Genomic DNA, 19,871 nt, shown 5'->3' on the forward strand with positions numbered 1-19,871 from the left:
TCCGGGGTCGCTCGAGTGCCTTTCAAGCGCAAGCAAACAGCTTTCCGCTGCAGCAGTTGGAGGGAGAGAAGAAAAGGAACTTTTTTTTTCTTTTCTTTTCTTTTTTTGTTTTACCAAAGTTGCTCATGTCCTCATTGCAGCCAAGCAGTCATCCATCTTTCATTGGCTTTTTTTGCACCTGCTGCAACATTTAGTCCTCGTATGTGAAATGAACACTTTCGCCATCCGCCTTGATGAATAATTCCTGCTTTTTTTTGACGATATCAATATTCTCATTACGGGTTACGCACACTCGCGCAGTGATTGTGAGCGGCCAAGGGCGGGCGTGTTTCATTTCACGGCAGCAGAAGGGCTCCGGGTTGGTGTTAATGGATTTTTTTGTATTTTTTTATATTGCTCGGGACCCGAGGAGCAGCACTTCACTGCTGCCGCGCTATCAAAAATTCAACAGTTGCATCGATCGCTCAGATATGCTATTGACCCAAACTGCAAACCTCTAACATGTCACTCAAACATTTGCAAGGATTTATTGTTTTCCCACGCTTTTTTTTTTGTTTTTTTTTTCTCCCCCCCCTTTCGTTGTACTCCCCCATCAGTCATTCATCCCCAGCGGAAAACAACAAGCCTTTTGTTGTCACGGCAGTGGTTGTTCCCACAGGATCAAGTCTTATTAGCGGCGGAGAGGAGCAAGAGACGGACTGAAAGCACGTCAAAAAGTGACAACTTGTAGCTTTTTCACAAGCGTCGCTTTATGGCTTGTGAAAGGAGGCGAGGGAGACAAAAACCGCGCCCGCCTACTGGAGAGCAAATCCTAAACACTTTTGCTGGTGTGTCTGCAACTTTCATTCTACAACAGGGCAACATTATCTTACTTGTCAAAATTGGATCTTTTGTGACTTTGTTGGCATTTTGGAAATGATTTTGAGATTCAATATAAAGGCTATATAAGTAATTTAACCGTTGCAAAGGTGATGCTCACTATTAATTTTACAGGGCAAGATTGCATTTCCTCAAAATTCTCAGAGACCAGGAAGGATTTCATGCTCCATATGGACAAAAAGGATTGGGACCGGTCTAGTTGCTGAAATCACAACCCCCGCAACTGTCGACTGTCAATCAAGTGCCTCTGCAACGACATGGAAAAATGGATGCAAATTTGTCAAGCATCAATCTTATGCTGACACATAATCCATAAAACGTGTAAATATATCTGCTTAAAGCCTCCGGTGACTGGATAGATATTTTCCAAGCCGCAACAATGAGGCACTCTAAAGCGGCCACATCGGCACGAAGGCCCTATCCATACGCTGGCTGTCAAGTTGGACTTTTTTTGGGGGGGGGGGGTGTTTTCCCCCCTTTCTCACTGTGACATGCGCACACTTGCAGCCGACAACGTGGCGCTCTAACGCGGCCACGCCAGTGGACTACCCGAAGGGAAGACGTATTTTGGGGATGTAGGCATAGCTAGCTCACACACACACACACACACACACACACCCACGTGAGCACAGACACTACTGTCAGTCACCCACACATGCGGCGAATAAAAAGCCTGATTGCCGCTGATTCGTTATCATATTAATGATGTTTGACAGAAATGTAAACCAGTCCAATATACACGTGCGGTCACTTCTCATAATCGCAGACGCCAACAGACCCACGCGATCTCGTTCCAAGACGGGTTATTAATAAGGTCGCGTCATGAGATTGGAATGTGTCGTTAGTTTTAGCATTCGACGAACAACCGCGACTATACACGCACCCTAACTAGATCTCATGAGCATTATTATTCGCCACTTGACTGTTTAAGCAAGAAAGGGAAACTACGAGCTGGCTGTTATGCGCGTTGCATTTGACTGCGTGGAATGAGAAGCAATCAAATGAGAGATTTCATTTGTGTCTCCGCACAATTGGAGAATCACAATGAGGAGCGGCTCGAAGCTCTCACGTGACTTGACAACAGCGTGATTGTTGATGTTCGCGACATTGGCTTTAATTGGTCCGTAGGCTTGATGAGCCTTGGCAGGCGAAGGCGCACGGCAGACGGACCAAAGCGTCTGCAAAACACCAATTGGATTTTGCTGCAAGTCCTGCCAGATGCGTGCAAACAAGCACTCGAGACTCAACGCTGGCATTCTTGCCACCGCTGCACGTATTTCGGTCTTTTTTTTCCCGGCACCGAGATCCGCTTCTGAATGTCAATGAGTCGTCGTTTCAGATGTGAGACGGTGACAAGGCGAAAGAACAGAGTAGCCGAGGGATGGCAAGACATGAAAAAGGAGAACGACGTCGGAGAGGAAGCGAGATGGAAGGCAGCTGTGATGCTTTTGACCAAAATATGCCACAAATACACACACACAAAAACAAAAGCATGAGGCCTCCCTCTGATTGTATATCTCTATTCTCTAGATGTGGGAATAAGTCACATGAAGTCTTTAACCTTCAAGTAAGTCGCGTGGATCCCTTCAAATTTTACTTATGACTTGGGTGAAGCCAGTGATTCTCAAAGTGTGGTACGAGTAACAGTAGTGGGACGTGAAAGTACTACTTTATTTCTAAAAAAAAAAATAATAATAAGAGTCCCCTAAAAAAATAGCACTACAAATATTTAAACTTGTACCATAACTTTTTTTGTCATTAATAGACATTATTTATGATAAAGTATATGGATGTTTTTACAGAAAACGATGACTTCCTTCGCCTAAGATTTTTTTTTTTTTTTTTTTTTGACAAACATTTTTTTCTTGAAAAAAAAAAAAAAGAAATAAATCTGCCGAAGATTTTGCATTTTTTTCATGACATTGTTTTACTTGAATTAAAATAGGACTTTCATCTCAACTCTGACTACAACTTTTTTCTTAAAATATTTCTCGTTTCCCTAAAAATTGGGATTTCGCAAAACTATGAAATAAATGTTTGTTTTTCAACTTTTATTCAGGTACAATTTTTATTCAACATTTATCTGTTTGTATGTACATGCACATTGTACGTACAGTATGTACGATTGAACGTGGTCATTTATGTATTTTTTTGACTGCTGTGTTTTAATGTTCAACATTATGTTACAGTGACTGTCAGTAATATAAATTTTTTTTGTTTTTTTTTTGGTGGCGTCAAAAGTCAAATCGGACAATCTTGCTCAGTCACGACACATGAGCCGCTCAGTATCAATCACATCGTTTTTCTTTTTAATGGCGCCAAACCCCGTCCCCGTATAGGTCATTTTCCTCGCTAAAGGACATTTTTGACATTCCGCCCTCGGCCTGCAGGTGGAGCTGGAGAGGGGCAAGATCCTGCACATCAAAGCTCTGGCCTTGGGCGACCTGAACAAGGCCGGCCAGAGGGAAGTCTTCTTCGAGCTGAACGGACAGCTGAGATCCGTGCTGGTGAAAGACACGGTTGCCATGAAGGTACGACGTGAGGGATTGCGCTGAGAAGCGAGTGAGAGACGGATAGCGGATAAGACCCTGAATCGTGCCGGATGTGTATTAATGGAGAGAGATGATGTTCTATTTCTCATCGCACCTGTAAACGCATTGATACCAATGACGGATGTCTGAAATGTCCCCTGCAGGAGATGAAGTTCCACCCCAAGGCCCAGAAGTCCATCAAGGGTCAGGTGGGCGCCCCCATGCCGGGAAAAGTGCTGGAGGTCAAAGTGGAAGTTGGCTCCAAGGTCAGACACATTTTTAGTGTGGACACTGGTGGGAAGTGCTCAAGTACACTTTGTTACTCTACTTAAGGAGATTTTTCACGCATCTGTACACATTCAGTTTTCTGACCACTTTTTACTTTTACTCCCGACATTTAAAAACTGTACTTTCGGTACTTTCGACTCCCTACTTTGTCAAATTAGGCTCGTCTGCAATTTGGTTAATTGTTCAAATGTCTCCAATGTCTTGATAGTTTTTGCGTACGTTCAGCAGCCATCAATCAATATTTGGTCTTGAATGTTGTCAACGTTACTTACAGAAACATTTGTGAGTGAAGTCAGAGTACGCAACCGCAACGCAACATTGCCAATCACATGTTTCCGTTTTGGGGCAAAAGGTGGTTGCGCTATCATGCTAATGTTGCTAAAGCTAATCGATAGCCAACACCCTAACAGTGTCAAAGCTACAATCAAGCGATAATGTTTCATCATAATAATGTAATTCATCTTTTCATCAGTTCTAACTGTCCATTGCGGAGGGATTTTGTCCTCCTTTTGTAATTTTGCCTCAGTGCAGAAAAGGCCTTTTTTCTACTCCTGCTGCTGACTGACGCTGCTGTGACCTTTGCAGGTGGAAAAGGGTCAGCCGCTGTGCGTCCTCTCCGCCATGAAAATGGAGACGGTGGTCAACTCGCCGCTGTCGGGCACCGTCAAGGCGGTGCACGCCGTCGCCGACTCTTCTCTGGAGGGAGACGACCTGATCCTGGAGATCGAGGAGTAGCGCGAAATGTGTTGGGGGGGGGGGGCGGGGGGGAGTTTCGGTTGCGTGTAGTTTGGGTCAAGTGCGATGCAATTTTCTTTGGGGTATTTTCCAGGAGTCGTCTCTCATTAGCGCGGAGGCAGGGGAATTGACACGCACAATAATATATGACAAAGTAAAATAGCGCTTATTTTAGTCATCTTGGTTGCCACCGAGCTACATTCCGTTAGTCGTCTTCAACTCAGCGAAACGCGTCGCGAAACCGACCTCGCAGTTACGGGCCTCAGATTTTTTATGAGCGTGCTTGTGATGCGCTCCCATCATTTGGAGCGAGCAGGTTGTCGGCACCACCCGTTCTCGTTTCGGCTTTTCTCGGTCACCTCGACCCGAGGTGGTACTTTCCTAATCGCTAGTGTTTCATGTCAAGTGCATTCTGGGAATGTGTATTCCAGTTCAGAGGTCAGGACTGTTTGTTTGGAGCAGGGTCCTGTTTCAGCTTGCCATTGCGGCGAAGCGCCGGGGTGAAAAGGGCAAAAAGGTGTCGCGTTACTGTATCAGTAACCTCGAGCCGGCGCTCGCGACTCGACGCTCCGTCGGGGTAGCGACTCGTCGATCGAAAACCAGACGACACGCTGGCGTGAGGGGGGCCCGCTGTGTTCTTTTTCCCATGAAACCGCGCTGATTCATTTCTTCATTAATACTCTGTCAAGTGATGTGAAATTAACCGGACTAATAAGAGACTCTTGAGAAACCCCGGCGGCGGCGGAGCGGCTCGCTAGCTTCAATGTGCGTGTGTGTGTGTGTGTGTGCGTGCGCTTGCATACATTAGTCTAATTGTGTGTGCTCAAGCAAATTTCAAAGCGCCTCTCGCCACACTGCACCTCCGGACGTTAAAAAACAAGCACAGTCGCGCACAACAGCTCATTGCTCCACGTCGGCCATTAAAAGCAATCGTTTGCTTCTAGCGTTAAGCAGTTACTGTCGTTCGTTTTTTTTGTTTGTTTGTTTTGTTTATCTACATATAGATGTGTCTATCGACAAGCAACCAAAAGGTTTGTTTACGCTTTCATATGCAAAAATGTTAGTTTACATTTGACTGCTCAAGGTGCGGACGTGTAGCCTGTACTGGATAAGAAGCACAACTAAAACAAACAAAAGCACTACATAAAAAAAGGGAAAGTGGTTAATACTCAAGAGCTCGAATTGTTGTCTTGACTTTACTTACAAATAAAGTTGAATTGAAGATGCCTGCTATTGGTGTGTCTGTTTACTGTATTTAAATAGCAAAATTATGATGCTGTAACTGAGCCAGACTAGCAAAGCATCAATCTTTTCTTTTTTTTTTCTTTTGCGGGGAATGTTGTCGCCAAGCTGTTTAACTGTGGCTTTGCCGAGCGACAGGACGTTGGGTGATGGATGATGACGTGCGCCCGCAGCCTCGCCGCGCTATCTGCTCGGACGCCGAGGGCAGCGCGCCGAATCGATCGCGGCCGCCGATCACTCGGATGGCGTTCGGGACGGCGTGTCGCTAACGACGTGCTTAGCGCTCGTTCGAGCGGAAAGCGAAGACTGAGAACGATGTTGGGGAGGAGGAGTGGCGGCTGGTAAGTGCGACGATCTTAACTATTACGAGCTTGACTTTTTTTTTTCTTTTGTCGCTTTGATTGACGTTGAAATGTCAACTTCACCAGCAGTTTATTATTATATTTTTTTTTTTTTACATTACTTATTATCAGTGTTTGGAAGATGACTGAAATGTACCGTAGGTCTTTACAATTACAAGTTACCCTATTGAAAATGTAACGTATGTATGTTCCATAAAAGGTCCACAATTAGAAACATGAAACTGTTCAAAAGTCAAATGTTGTTCTATGTGTTCAAAAGTGTAACTATGAGTCAAACCTTTTTTTAAATCTTCGACAAACTAATAGATTGCACCACAAGGTGGCGCTTGGGGTCATATTTGGAAAATATAGGTCATGTTTGAGACAAAAAAAAAAAAAAATTATAATTTTTAAAAAAACACTGTTTCAAATTGTGATCACGGAAATTTCCACAAGCAACTGTAATTTGATTACACGTTTTCTCCCATGAATGTAATTACATACATTTTGTAATTCAATTACATAATCATGTTACTTGTAATTAGTTACTCCCCAACACTGCTTATTACAGATCAGGAATTACAAACTGTTGTAACCCTTGAAGCAATGGATGATTGTAAACAGACAATATCACAATACTGCTAGGAATGTATTCTTTGTCCTCTGCAACGAACGATTACTGAGTTGCTTACAGTAGTTGTGAAAGTGCTATTTTCCTGCAACTGATTAGTGGCACTTCCATTCATTTCAATTGGAAAAGATGATTTGAGATACGAGTTACGAGCGTGGTCACGGAACAAAGTAGACTCCTATCTTAAGGCGCCATTGTACGCCGCTATCATAAATGCAGAGATATGTGATTTGGCGTCAATCAAGACGTTAGGGAGCATTGACACCTTCCGGTGTGTTTGTCTGTCTCGGCGTGTCTGCGTTTGTGTGCGCGCTTCCACTTTGAGGACGGTGTGCTGTTGCCATGGCAACTGGCACATTCAGGCCAAAAGGATGCCGTCTGGGGAAGAGCCGACCGCTTTTCATCTGTGACGCTGCACGCACCTGTGTTTGACTTTTAAAAAAAAAAATGTAAAAAAAAAAAATAATAATAAATAACTTTCATTTCGAGTCTCTCCAGGACTGAGAGTGCCCCCAGTGGCAAATTAGCCCCGCCCACTTTCATAGCCTATGAGCGAGCGTGTGTGCTGCTCCAAGTTCACCAATGGGAGCCAGTACACCAGCCGAATGAAAAAGCTAGATGAGAGTCATATGTTTATTATTGTGCCGCAGGTGAAGCCAACCTCCCGTGTAAGTGGCGCTTTTGTTTTTGTTTTTTTAATCGCTTGAGGCCGTTGGCGTGACGACGACGTGTGGAGTCTGGCTGCGGCGAAGTGTGATTTAGTGCAGTCTTGTCAATTATCATCATCTCCAGCGCACCATTTAAGATGACAGAGGACAACCCTCAACTGTGTTATCGTTCCATCTGCACGCTGCTGGGATTAAGCTCCATAGTGTCCTAATTACATCCTGTGCAAAGACAACCTTCATCTTTTATAGGATTTTTTTTTTTTTTTTTTTTTGCAATAACCGTCTCGATACTGCTTCACTAAGCCCTTTCCAAAACGTAATTTGAACATCTTAACTGTTGAACGTACTGTATGTGTCCTCTCAGTGGAGCTGTCCTTGCACATACAGCATCCTCAAAATTGTGCACACACAATACCCAAGCACATTTATCTTATTATAGCTACGAATTGAGCACACAAGATGAGTAAACCATTTCAGTTCGGCCTACATTTTGGCTGGATGGGAAACATTCCAGGAAAGCAGTCACGAAGCATCCTGGGAAATCAAGAGTTTAAGCGGGGACAGGAGATGCCAAAAAGGCGCCGAGAAATCAAATGCAGGTAGACCGCAAGGGCATGTACCCAGCACCAGTGACAACTTTGACCTCCAGCCTGTTGATTAGACAAGTCCTTGCCATAAAAGAGTTTTCATGTCTACATGTGAATGTAAATCATCTTTTGTTCTTTAAAAAAAAACCAAAAAAACAAGCCCAAATCATGTTACATCATTTACTGCCTGGTATAAATGATACATAAGAGCTTCACCCACGGCAAATACAGTCGAACGTCTTTCATGTGTGAATGAGACAAAAAGGAGCGCGGCTCCCGATGCAATTAGTGGCTGGCATCCTGGCTGAGCCTCTCTGGCAGCATTGTCGCTTCCAGAAAAGTAAAATGCTCCCGGGCGCGAGGGATAGGCAGCTATGTAAAGCGCTACGCTGCCAATGTCGCTACCATTAAATTATTTGGATAAACCCATTTTCGCGAAGGAGGCGCACGCGTTTGCCGTTGCAAAAGTCTTGACTGAAGTCCATTTTATTTAGACACTGGGGCCTTCACTGACCTGCATTGATATAAGCCATTGTTTTGGATGATTTTTAATTTTTTTTGCTTTGACTTGCCTAGCAGTTTGGCGGCTAGTGAACAATACTTTAAAAAAAGAGACTTCAAGCTGTTTATTGCCACTTCCAGTGAACGTTTTCAATGTAAACATAAGACAAAGAGAATGGCACCTTGTGTGTTGAAAACAACCCCGTAACTTTATCTTAAAGTCCACTAGCTTATTGCTAACACACACGCGCGAACGACTAATATCGACATTGTGGTGTTATAACCCTTCAAATAAAGTTATTTTAGTGACCACCTTTTTCGTTTTCGTGGCGGAGCATCTTGTTGCACAGCATAGAAAAAGAATTGCCCTGCGTGGCCGGACATGTCGCACATGCCAGAAACTGCCACTGCCTGCATTGCTTTTTCGCCACAAAGCTTAAAATTTGTTGTTACATTGCGTGGAAATTGTGTGATGTGGAAGAACATCCAGCAAGGCCTGCAGCAAACGGCATCAATATTCAAGTGGTGTTGTGTAGCTGTATTCATATTTCAACAGCGGAGCACCTCGGGGGAATCTGGCGTTTACCCAAAACAAAACGTACCCTGCAAACGTCTGACAATCTTCGTTGTCTTTGTTGAATTCAATTCTACCGCGACGGGCCAAGCTCAGGGTTCACCGCGCTGAATTTGGCTGTTCGCAGCACGCCAAACGCAAATACACACGTGTGTGCGCTGCAAGTGCGAGTGCCACAAATGCATCTTAATTTACACTCATTGTTCCATATGACTACTGTACATGATGAGCATCTTTACATTTCATTATCATAATGTCCTTCATTCCTCCCAGGTTTCAATGTGCAATAGAACTACACTGTTGATACACTCGCTATGCACTTATATTTGTATTACCACTAACTGAGATGTTTTAATGTAGAATACAGTCGGTAAATAAGTATTGCTATGGATACCAGCAGATTTTTCAGACACTGTATTGTAATTAATCTTTGGATCATTATAAATCACTGCCAATAATGTACTTCCCACTTTAAAGTAGTTGTACAAATATTACAGGCTCATATATATTTATATATAAACTACGTTGGATTTTCTTTTTTTCTGTTTTTTTTTATGAGGAATTTGCGCCCCCCTGTGGAGCCTCTGTAGAAGGGATGGGGGGAAAAGATGGCTGGTGTGGGTGAGCTGCATTTTTGGGGAATGCTGGGAAATATAGTTTTCTTTTTTAAATGGACTGACAGTAAAATCGAATCGTGTGAAAGTGTGATGGCTCACTATCAATATCTTTGAAATTTGGTCTTATTCTGCAGTGGAAGAATGGACTTTTTGGTTTTGTAAAATGTGAAGCCTCCGTTGAAAACGAATATGTAGGTAAATAGTAGCTAGGCAATAACCTATTTTACCTTTTGATCTTTCTTGCCAACTTTTATTCTCACAAAAAGTAATTTTGCTCGAATAAAACCTTTGTGTGTGTATGTGTGTTTTTATGAAATAATTTAACTATATTTGTCCGCTGTTTAAAAAAAAAAAAAACTATAATTTTGTTCCCATAACAACATTTTGTAATTGCCTTTTTATTAATTTAGTTAGTTAGTTAACACAATACTTCCACATTGTATTGTGTACATTTTATATGGTTGTATATGTTGCATTAATTTAAAAAAATAATAATAATTAAACGACATTTCCCAGCAGCGTGTTCACTTCCGGGTCGTTGCACGAGCCTTGTGCACATCCGCGTACGTTTTATTTTATTTTAATTTGTTTTCCTTTTTGTTTTGTTTTAAATCTCTCTTGTGAAGTCCTCACATCGGGTTTGTGATGCTAGTACAGCAAAGTGTTTTTGTTGTTGTTGTTGTGTTTATCCGTGTAATTCCGGACGGAACACCCAAAACATTGGGGGGTGCCGGTGTTTGACTTCCGTGTTGCGGCTCGCGACAGTCCTTTACGGCAGTGGTACTGATGCGGGATGAGTCAGGCGTTATGATGCTGCTTTGCACAAACGACACACGGATGACGACGCGGGTTCGCCGTGCGGCCGCCGAGTGAGCGTCGACCGCCGCTTTGTGCGCAGCGAGGAGGACCACCTGTCCAGTCCGGAACTTCGGAGCCTACACGCCCGCCTCTGTCGTCGCCTCCAGCGGTTCGCTCATGGAGCGTGGGCCGGCTCGCAGGGCTTGAACCGCACCTGCTGTCGCTCAGCACCAAGTAGGTCAGTTGCATTGTAACCGTGTCCTCATATCAGGAATTGTGGAGAGAGAGAGAGGGAAAAAAGAAGAATTGTGTCCTTCTGGTCACAGAAAGGCCCAAAAGGACAAGAGCCCATTTTTGTCTTTTATCAGGCGATTATGTTGACTTGGTGTGGCCCACAACAGAGCGCTACCGTAGCCACTTATTGTGTCTTGGCAAGACATGACGGACAAAATGCTTCCAACCTTGTGGGAAGCTTTTAAAGCTTATGGGCTACCTTTGTGTGTGTGTGTGTGTGTGTTCCCAGGTTCTGTAAAGGCATGCTTGGATGAGTTTGGTGTGGAGGAACAGCTTTGCGATGAACAGACCCACTCCAAAGTAGCAGAGAAATACAACATTTTCACTTCCTGCAGGACAGGTGAAATGTGATGTTTAAATATGAAAATACATTCCAGTCTCTCTCTCTCTTGCTTTCTCACTGGCTCGCATTCTCCAAAATGTTCCCGCCTCCGCAGGCAAAAAAAAAAAAACAGAACCGGTAGAGCGAGAGACAGCCGAGAAGAGCCGAGTCATGGAGGCCATCTGGCTCTATCAGTTCCGTCTGATCGTGATCGGCGACTCCACGGTGGGCAAGTCGTGTCTGATCCGCCGCTTCACCGAGGGCCGCTTCGCTCAGGTGTCGGACCCCACGGTGGGCGTGGACTTCTTCTCTCGGCTGGTGGAGATCGAGCCGGGCAAGCGGATCAAGCTGCAGATTTGGGACACTGCGGGCCAGGAGCGTTTCAGGTGGGCCACGTCTGCATAGTCGTCCTTGAAGTCACTCGGCTTCCTCTTTAAACACGAAGAACCGAGTGGACGTCCACTCGACAATGATTGTCTCGAGAGGAATGAAAACGAGTTACGGTCGAGTGACGTGAGGAAACGTGTGCGTAACACGAGGCCGAGAAGTGTCGCAGCCTGGAGGTCGGAAAACTTGAATTACCACCCGAAGTGTTTGCTCCTGAAGCACAACGTGCTCATATTAAAATCACACAAAATGTAAACAAACGGAGGTTGTGTGCATATACATAGATATATGAAATTATTTTCCATTTTATTTGTAGGCACCCTTCAGGACATGGTCCAATTTTCGACACAACATTGAGCACAAGCATGGAAACAATGTACAGTGCTCAACGCATTCATTTCATATACGGCAACTTTTATTGAGCCAAGGTACCGACAATTAGCTTCATGCTAAATCAGAATGGAAAACCCCATTACCGTGCTTACGGATAGCATTGATAGGTGTGTTCTTTTTTTATAACGCTTTAAGCGACGGATATTTGAGCAACACGTAGACAGACAATATCACAATATTCACAGGCATATATTCTTTATCCTCTGCGAAAAATGACGAATATCATTGCAGCTTACTTGGTCACTGAGACTAGTGGTGACTTGTTCATTTGTGTCTGCACGACAGGCAGCGGACGCTCGCATTTTCATGTTTTGGCAACTGTGGATTCACTTATTTGCTGATTTTGGTTTTTTCGCAACTGTGTTCAGTTTTGAAAATCGCGGCTCCGAGGCGTAAACGTCGATGACAAAGTCGAGCAAAGGTCAAGAACTTGAGCTCACAAGAATTCTAATCATCATGCAATGTAAAAGAAAAAAAATGGACTTTGAGCTGCGAACCAAGTGAAAGCAAGCGTTTCATGAGAGAAGTTCTCTCCCCTGCAGGTCCATCACTCGGGCTTACTACCGCAACTCGGTGGGGGGGCTGCTCCTGTTCGACATCACCAACCGCCGCTCCTTCCAGAACGTGCACGAGTGGCTGGAGGAGGCCCGCAGTCACGTGCAGCCGCACAGCATCGTCTTCCTGCTGGTGGGCCACAAATGCGACCTGGAGACACAGCGCCAGGTGCGTAACCCTCACTAAGTTTTTCCTTTTGAAGTGCAGAAGACAAATTTGCCACAAATGTTGCGGAAGGCCCGTGCCAAAGCGGCATTTAGCTGCGCAACTCCCGAGCTTTTCTGCGCCGATCTTCCAGGTGAGCCGCCAGGAGGCCGAGAGGCTGGCGGGGGTGTACGGCATGCGCTACATCGAGACGTCGGCGCGCGACGCCATCAACGTGGAGCGCGCCTTCACCGAGCTGACCAAAGACATCTTCGCCCTGGTGCGCTCCGGAGACATCGGCATCCAGGAGGGCTGGGAGGGCGTCAAGAGCGGCTTCGTCCCCAACGTGGTCCACTCTTCCGAGGAGGTGACCAAGAGCGACCGCCGCTGCCTCTGTTGACGCGCGCCGGATGTCAAGAATAACAGACCGTCGGTGGTCATTTTTGGATCACTCGTGGGGGGAAAAAAAAAACAAAAAAAAACTAATACGTGCACTTGTCCGGGCTCCCGCAACTCAAGTGCATCTCCTCCAATATGCAATTCCATGATGACCTACACAAACTTGATCGGGGGTGACTGACTTTCTGACTCCCTCCCTCGAGCGCGCAAGCTCATAAAAGTCGGCCGAGCCTCACGCGACACTTTGCAAACTGTTTCCGGGAGGCGAGGAAACCCGTTATCGCCCACGGGAAGTGTTTCGCCAAACGTCGGCCGAGCCCCCGCGTCGTTCATCACAAATGAAGCCTCTTCCCACTGCGGTGCAAGGTTAGCTCACACATTAGCCACCTGGCTCTGACATCATTGTCTCCTTTTAAATGAACCAGAAAGGTGAAGGTTGCTTTCGCTGCTGTCCTGAAAACGAGTAAAAATTCCTATAGCCAATGAAATAAACCACTGGACATTGCTGTGTGTCATTCTGTGATATATATTTTTTTTAAACACAAGGAGCAGCACACGCGTGTTCAAAGTCTTTTATTTGAGCTTCTGACATTTGTTTTCCCCTCGTCCCGATCATCGAAGCAGACAGCCTCACTTCCATGCAATCCGGACTTCCGCTTGCCTCGTATTTGGACACCAAAAATGTGCTGAATACATTCCGCATCGAGTGTCCAATTGCCCCCCCCCCCACAACGAACCTATTATTTACTTAGGGTACTAATAGGTCATTTACTGAAAGTAACTGGCCCACTGCTGTTCTTTTTGTTTTAATGAGTGACAGACAAATAAATAGAGTCCAAAGTGGGGAGGAGGGAAAAAAAATAAAAAAGAGCGGAGAAAGGGCAAAAGCGCGTGACGGGATTCTCCACGCAGCTGCGTTTCACCCAGTAAAATCAACTCAAAAAGTCTGCTTTTGTTCATTTGGACCTGAAAATAAGACTCGGCCCTCGCTCCGTCACGATTATCGATCGATGATCATCGGCGGCTTGGGGAGAGCAGCGGGTCGTTTGATCTGGATTAAGACTTGTCTGCTGACTTGAGGAGGCTTTCTCGGCTCCTCCTCTTCACGTCCCAGTTGTAGACTCGTGCCATGTCTGAGGTGAGGGGTCAAGGACCGACAACAAGCGCGCGCACACGAGCGTCGCTGGCGTCCGGGGTGCAAGGATACTGACTTCGGTGGTGGTGAACTGGTCTCGCAGGAAATCTAGGTCCTCCTCCAGCGTCTCCAGGCTACGAGAGGCGGTGCACAGGTTCTTCTCCAGCAGGGCCTGAGCGCCGTCGATGTCGTACTCCAGCATGACGTTTGCCTTTGAGTAGGAGGGGTGCGCACTTACAATTAGCTGACAACCGCCTGTGTTTTTTTTTTTTTTTTTAAGTTGACTTACACCAAGCCATAGGCACACTTTGTCAGTGGGCGGTACCGAGGCCTTGCAGTAAACGTTGTCAGCCAACATAAAGTGCGTCTCCATGGGCTCTGTGGTCTCCTGGTGATGAGGACACACACACAAAAAAGTGAGTTGCAAGACTAACGTGACAGAGAGCGGGGGGTGGGAGAAAAAATAATAAATAAAAAAAAAAAAGGGCAAAAGGCACCTTCTTCTTTTGCATGTGTCGCAGGATTTCGAGCGTCTGTCTGATCTGCGGGATCTGGTTTCTCAACCTGAAAGCGAGCAGAGAGCATCGATTACGTCAGGTGGGGAAGTCTGGCCGGCTGCGGTCCACTTTGCAGCTACCTGAGCTTCTTCTGCGACAGGTTGACTTCCATGTATTTGTACTTCTGGTACTGCTCGTCCAGCTTCCTCAGAGCCGAGTCCGCCTTCTCGTTGCCGGGCAGCTTCATGAACGAGTCCACGTCCTCCTGCCAAATGCAACAGAGGAGCGTGGAAAAGTCACTTTTTGGGGAATTGCGAAGAATTGTATTTATTTCAGCTTCCAGGTTAAGGCTACTAACTTTTATTTCGGGTAATTGACATGTATGAACAGGCTAATTTGGATAGAATCCGAGATTTTATTGAAGAGATCTTTGGTGTTATTTAATCGCAAAACCAGACAACCCCAAGAAAATATTTTTTACATTTCCATTTTTACATAAGTATAAAATTACACTGAAATGCTTCGTATTATACTTTGTGGGGGGGGGGGGAACTCCCAACAACAACGACATCTTCAACTCAGCCTTAAATTAACTTAAATGAACTTTATCGGCGAAAGTTTCCTCATCGAATTTGTGGAAAACCAATGCTAACGTCACCCAATTAGTGATGGCAATTTTCCGCTGTTTCGGGAGAACTTTTGTCAATTTTTGTCGTGAGAGTGACGCTAGTTTGATTTCTGGGTGGTGCCTGTGAGCAAGTCCCGCCCCCCAGCCTGAAGCCCTGCCCCCCGGCCTATGTCAAGCGGTTCTCTGTGTTAGTCGACACAAATCCAGCTGCGTTTCCCCTGAAGAGACTAATTACTTTAAACAGGTCTTTAATGGTAAAAAGATGCTCACCCCCACATTTAAATATAAGCGTAGCCTCCAAGAAAGGATTACATCGAGAACAATGACAGCGTCCGAGTTCAAAGGAGCCAAGCCGAAGCCCCGTCGCATAATTGAAGCTAAAATAAGTGGAAAGTTTCAAGCCCATAGATGGAAGCGGTCGACTTGCACACACTTTTGAGTTGCATGTTAGCACGTTAGCTTTGTGTTAGCATGACGCTCCCCAAAACGCTTCCGACGAGCGCCGAGGCGGCACTTCCGGAGCCAAACAGAAGCTCCGGACCGGACACGTTCGAGACGGCGCGGCGTCGACGTACCACGAACACCGCTTCGGGGATGCCGAGATGCTTTTTCTTGGTCGCCTGCACGGCGTTGCTGTCTATGGTGGCCGCCATCGTTGGGTGAGGCTGTTCCTTCCTTCCTTCCTTCCTGCCTGCCTTCCTTCTTCCCTTCCTTGGTGATGTTACAAGAGGCGCGGTGAGGACTTAGCGCCCTCTAGGCTGCCACTAGACGCAACTGCACTCGCCTCCAACTCTCCAACTATTGGCCGTTGTTGGATTGTCGCAGCAGTGCTGCTCAAACTTTTTGCCACCTAAAAAAAAATCCATAGCTCTCCAGTAGAACCTTCATGACCAACATTTAAATACACTACAGCAGTGATCACTAAAAACCAAACATCTCCCCCCCCCCCCCCACTAAAAAGTATATTTAAGATTTGATTAAAACTGTTGCACATAAAATACAAAACGCTTAAGAACACTTCTTAAAGAGAACTTCTTAAAAAGTTAAATACAACTGAAGTGTACCTAGGCAGTGATTCTTGTGGCGATCACTGGAGGGAGCCAGTGTGCAACTAGAGTATGCTGCACTTAAGAGTGGTGTCCAAAGTCCGGTCTGGGGGTGTATTTTCAGGCTGCTGCATGTTTTTTTTATTGGCCCGCTACATGTTCTGATAATACAATTTAAAGATCCCTGCATCAAAAGGTTGCGATAAAAACTAGAAAGCTAGCACACTATTTTTCATACAGTTTTACTTGATGGAAAGTTTATTTTTTCTCACTATTTTGCAACAGTGGTGCAATGTACTGATGAGCAGTGTCATGTGATTTATACTTCTTGTGATTATTGGATCAAGTTACACTGCAGTACAAATGATAAAACTATCGTATTGCTTGTCTAGAATAATCAAATTCACTCACAGTCATTTCACGTCTCCAACTTTTTATTGAGTGAAAGCCCAAAATATGTATTTAGTGCGGTGGAATTTGATCATTCGTTTCGAGGACAGCTCACACAGATGCAATGAGTTTAAAAAAAAAAAAAAAAGCTTGTGATTCAGCAAATGCTTTATTAATCAGTGTGTGGCGTCGGGGCCAGTGTGTGCTGGTGCACAGTCATGATGGTCATTGGTGCAGCGTTCCTCCCCTCGTCGCAAACTCCAGGGCTAAAAAATGGGAACAGTCTCTCGGCGAAGACACACCCAGCGAAAGTGTAGATGTGAGACTCGGCATCCACGTCGAAGAATGACACGATCCCCTCCTCGTAGTCTGCGAACACGCCGACGGTCTGCGGCTTCACGTCGAAGGTCAGAAGGACGGACGGTGAGTCCAGAGCGCGGTACTCGGACCCGCCCCTCAGACGCATGGTCCAGAAGCCGTTCTCTGGTTTACAGGTGATCAGGCCCTTCCTGTTTACTGACTGTTTGACCACGCCCACATCCCAGTAAGTCTTGGTCCCTACTTCCACCTGATTGGAGAGAGAGATTTAATAATAAAGAGCAAGAAAAGTGCGGCCGCACTCGTGTTGATGTGGATCGGCAGAGATGGTGACCTGGAAATAGAACCTGCCGGACAAGAAGCCTCTCTTTGCCAAAACACAGATGACCGGGTCGAAGCGCCGAGGGTTGTCGGGCACAACCTGCAGCTGCTCAGCGCGACATACGCGCTTGGCGTCGGCCGACAGACAAATGTTGGGATGGGCGGTGTCCGGGTCCAGCTCCACGTCCACTGTGAGGACCAGAAGCTCCGTAAATCCCAGAAAGCGTGGGCCAAGAGTAGCACAATGATGAAGGCTTTACCTGCATAACTCTGCATGCTCTTCATTTCTGATTATGTGAAGAAGATGACGATGAGCTTGACTCATGAGATGTTTAAATATCTGACGGGCGCAACTCACCGTCTGTCTTCAGGCCCTCCAGCTCACTCGTCATGGCGGCGATCAGTTGGGACAGCGCCCTTCTCGACGTCCCCACACAGTGCTCAGGGTACACGTTGATCTCCGCCCACTCTCTGGTGGGGGGAGGCGACGTCAGCTCGGGGAACCTCTGTCCCGCATAAACACCGAAAGGTCACAGGACAGGCTGCACGTGACTGGCAACAAAATCTTGACACCTCCAGCCCACCTTGAGGAGGTGCAGATGGTCCTCCGTTTCCATCAGCTTCGCCAACTCCACGTTCCTCGACTGGAGTTCGACGATCTCCCGGCGCAGCTCGCCCACGAGCCCGTCGGCTCTCTGCTCGGCCGCCTTCTGACTCGCCGCGATCTCGCCGTCGACCGCCGCTCGTCTTTCCTCGGCCAAAACGATGAGAAGGGCGAAGAGGCGGTCGTTCTTCGTCCTCTCATTTGCCGCACTGATCTGGACAAAGAGGACAGGGTGACGGTGCCTCAGCGAGCGCCAAGTCGGGGAACTTTTCAACGGAATTAGGACGCACCACGTTGAGTTTTGAAGCATTTTGGATTTCCTCCACTTTGTTCTGTCGCTCCTGGATCTTTTGCTCAAAGTCGGCCTGTGTCGTCTTCATTTGGACCTAAAACAGGTTCAGCGTTCAGTCAGGTTTAAGTTTCGAGGTCGCTATGGAAAGCCAGAGGATATTGTTATCACGGAAGGTGTGTTCCAACCTCAACTTTTAAAATGTACACAAGTGCATCGCTTTTTCTTTTTCTTTTTGTTCTTCCCCAAACCAAGCTAATCTGCTTTGTAAACCGGGAACAGAAAAGGAGCTTCTCAGTTTTGTCTCGTCTTAATGAGACAAACCATGAACATTGAAGTACAAGTCAATGTCCAAAATAACTTCATTCAGGGACTTTGGTCCATACCGTCTATATGTTGGTGTGGAATTATTGTCACGGCAATAAAAGGGTGGCGTTACCTTCTTCTTTTCGCTCTCCTCGTCAATGTGAACGACACGGTGACCTTTGTGTTGGCTCTCGGTGCAGAAGCGGCACACGCACTGCTGCTCGTCCAGACAGAACATCTCCAGGAGCTTGTCGTGCTGCCCGCATAGACGCTCTCGCAGGTCGGCCGACGGCGGGATCAACTTGTGCGTCATCAAGGTGGCCACGCTGCGGTGGGCCTCCAGGTGGGCCTGGCAATACGAAGTGAGACACACCAGGCAGGACTTGAGAGCGCGCACCGCCAGGGAGGCGGCGGCGCACACGTCGCACGCCACCTCGCCGTCTCCAGGCGGGGGCGAGGACGACGGGCCGGGCGTCATCCTCTTGAAGGTGTCGACCAGCTCCTTGAAGGCGGCGTTGACGCTGATTTCGGGCCGGGTGGCGAAGGCCTTGTCGCAGACCGTGCAGCGGCAAACCTCGCCGCTGTCCCACAGGCGCTGGAGGCAGGCCTGGCAGAAGTTGTGGCCGCAGGGCGTGGTCACGGGGTCGTTCAGCACCTGCTCGCACAAGGGACACTCCAGCTGCTTCTGAGCCTGACTGCCGCACCGGGAGGCCATTTCTGTGGCACAGCCAAGACCAGTCCCTGTCATTGGTATTTCAAAGTCCTTCGTTTGTACACGATTCTCAATGTGGACTCCACCTCGCACAGTTATGTGTGTTCTCTTTTGTTCTCGAAACCCTTGACACGCCCGCGCAACTCTTTTTGATTCACCTGTAAAACTTTGGTTGTCATTAAAGCCTACTGGGAAACAAAACGGTGAGCTGAATAAGTTGCTGTTGGAATGATTCATGCAAATCTTGTATGCAGGCACCTTTTGGCACAATTGCAAAGTTCATTCTGATATTTTTTTGGACTTTAGTCACCCTTCTTTTTGTTGTATGTGCGCTACAATGACAGTAAAATGTTGTTTGTTTACTATTAAAAATCAAGTTGAGCGTGTTTTGATTGATTTTAATTAAAAAAAAAATGTTTTTGTTTTTTTTGAGGTAATACACCCGCCACCCTCATGTTGTGTTTAACTCAAATATGAAGCATACGGAGTGCAGATACGACGCCGTTATACAGTATTTGAAGAGGAAGACACAAGAAAGCGGATAGTCGCCAGAGCGTGATGGAGGTCCGTTTGCACTTACGGCGACGATCTTGTACGCACGTCTATCCTCGGCGGTGCGGCACCCGGAAGAATCACGCCCAATCAGGGTCCAGTGGTTTATGTTTTCAACCCGTGACTCACCTGATCACTAAGACAGAGAGGAATGCTGTCGCTCTGGCTGAACACCAAGCATCGTTTC

The 19,871-nt window shown here is 46.4% G+C and overlaps 4 protein-coding genes across 11 annotated transcripts in view; 2 read left to right on the forward strand and 2 right to left on the reverse strand.

Annotated features, from left to right (window-relative positions):
* The window catches only part of LOC133472427 (pyruvate carboxylase, mitochondrial-like), a 99,876-nt gene extending 94,217 nt beyond the window's left edge, over positions 1-5,659 (forward strand). For 2 of the 4 annotated variants that reach the window (XR_009786706.1, XR_009786708.1), the window contains exons 25-26: positions 597-2,446; positions 3,270-3,410. Coding sequence is in view for 1 of the 4 variants with exons in the window: in XM_061763172.1 (XP_061619156.1) it covers positions 3,270-3,410; positions 3,575-3,676; positions 4,284-4,433 (393 nt within the window). In the remaining 3 variants the exon portion in view is untranslated. Of the gene's footprint in view, positions 1-596; positions 2,447-3,269; positions 3,411-3,574; positions 3,677-4,283 lie in introns of those variants that run through there. The other 2 variants (XR_009786707.1, XM_061763172.1) reach the window with 2 other exon arrangements.
* Positions 5,660-10,044: 4,385 nt separating this feature from the next.
* On the forward strand, positions 10,045-13,391 carry LOC133472434 (ras-related protein Rab-39B). 2 transcript variants are annotated; one of them, XM_061763190.1, is made up of 5 exons: positions 10,045-10,630; positions 10,916-11,026; positions 11,124-11,394; positions 12,331-12,511; positions 12,642-13,391. In XM_061763190.1, exons 3-5 carry the CDS (start codon positions 11,180-11,182, stop codon positions 12,885-12,887), a joined length of 642 nt encoding a protein of 213 aa, XP_061619174.1. In that variant the 5' UTR covers positions 10,045-10,630; positions 10,916-11,026; positions 11,124-11,179; the 3' UTR covers positions 12,888-13,391. The 2 variants fall into 2 exon arrangements, with proteins under 2 accessions (XP_061619174.1, XP_061619175.1); XM_061763191.1 differs by having other exon boundaries at positions 10,394-10,626.
* A 53-nt stretch (positions 13,392-13,444) lies between these two features.
* vbp1 (von Hippel-Lindau binding protein 1) lies at positions 13,445-15,880 on the reverse strand. The gene is made up of 6 exons (XM_061763194.1): positions 15,722-15,880; positions 14,659-14,783; positions 14,519-14,585; positions 14,311-14,409; positions 14,094-14,232; positions 13,445-14,019 (listed from the first exon to the last, which is right to left on the reverse strand). The coding sequence occupies exons 1-6, from the start codon at positions 15,797-15,799 to the stop codon at positions 13,943-13,945; spliced, it is 585 nt and encodes a 194-aa protein (XP_061619178.1). The 5' UTR covers positions 15,800-15,880; the 3' UTR covers positions 13,445-13,942.
* Positions 15,881-16,732: 852 nt separating this feature from the next.
* Positions 16,733-19,849, reverse strand: LOC133472432 (E3 ubiquitin-protein ligase TRIM39-like). 4 transcript variants are annotated; one of them, XM_061763184.1, is made up of 8 exons: positions 19,713-19,849; positions 18,554-19,137; positions 18,116-18,211; positions 17,806-18,039; positions 17,580-17,727; positions 17,482-17,508; positions 17,235-17,410; positions 16,733-17,150 (listed from the first exon to the last, which is right to left on the reverse strand). In XM_061763184.1, exons 2-8 carry the CDS (start codon positions 19,133-19,135, stop codon positions 16,755-16,757), a joined length of 1,659 nt encoding a protein of 552 aa, XP_061619168.1. In that variant the 5' UTR covers positions 19,136-19,137; positions 19,713-19,849; the 3' UTR covers positions 16,733-16,754. The 4 variants fall into 4 exon arrangements, with proteins under 4 accessions (XP_061619168.1, XP_061619170.1, XP_061619169.1 ...); XM_061763186.1 differs by having other exon boundaries at positions 19,733-19,824; XM_061763185.1 differs by having other exon boundaries at positions 18,554-19,161; positions 19,713-19,818.
* Positions 19,850-19,871: the final 22 nt, after the last annotated feature.

The sequence above is a fragment of the Phyllopteryx taeniolatus genome, chromosome 23 (assembly GCF_024500385.1).
Source record: "Phyllopteryx taeniolatus isolate TA_2022b chromosome 23, UOR_Ptae_1.2, whole genome shotgun sequence".
Classification (NCBI taxonomy): domain Eukaryota; kingdom Metazoa; phylum Chordata; class Actinopteri; order Syngnathiformes; family Syngnathidae; genus Phyllopteryx; species Phyllopteryx taeniolatus.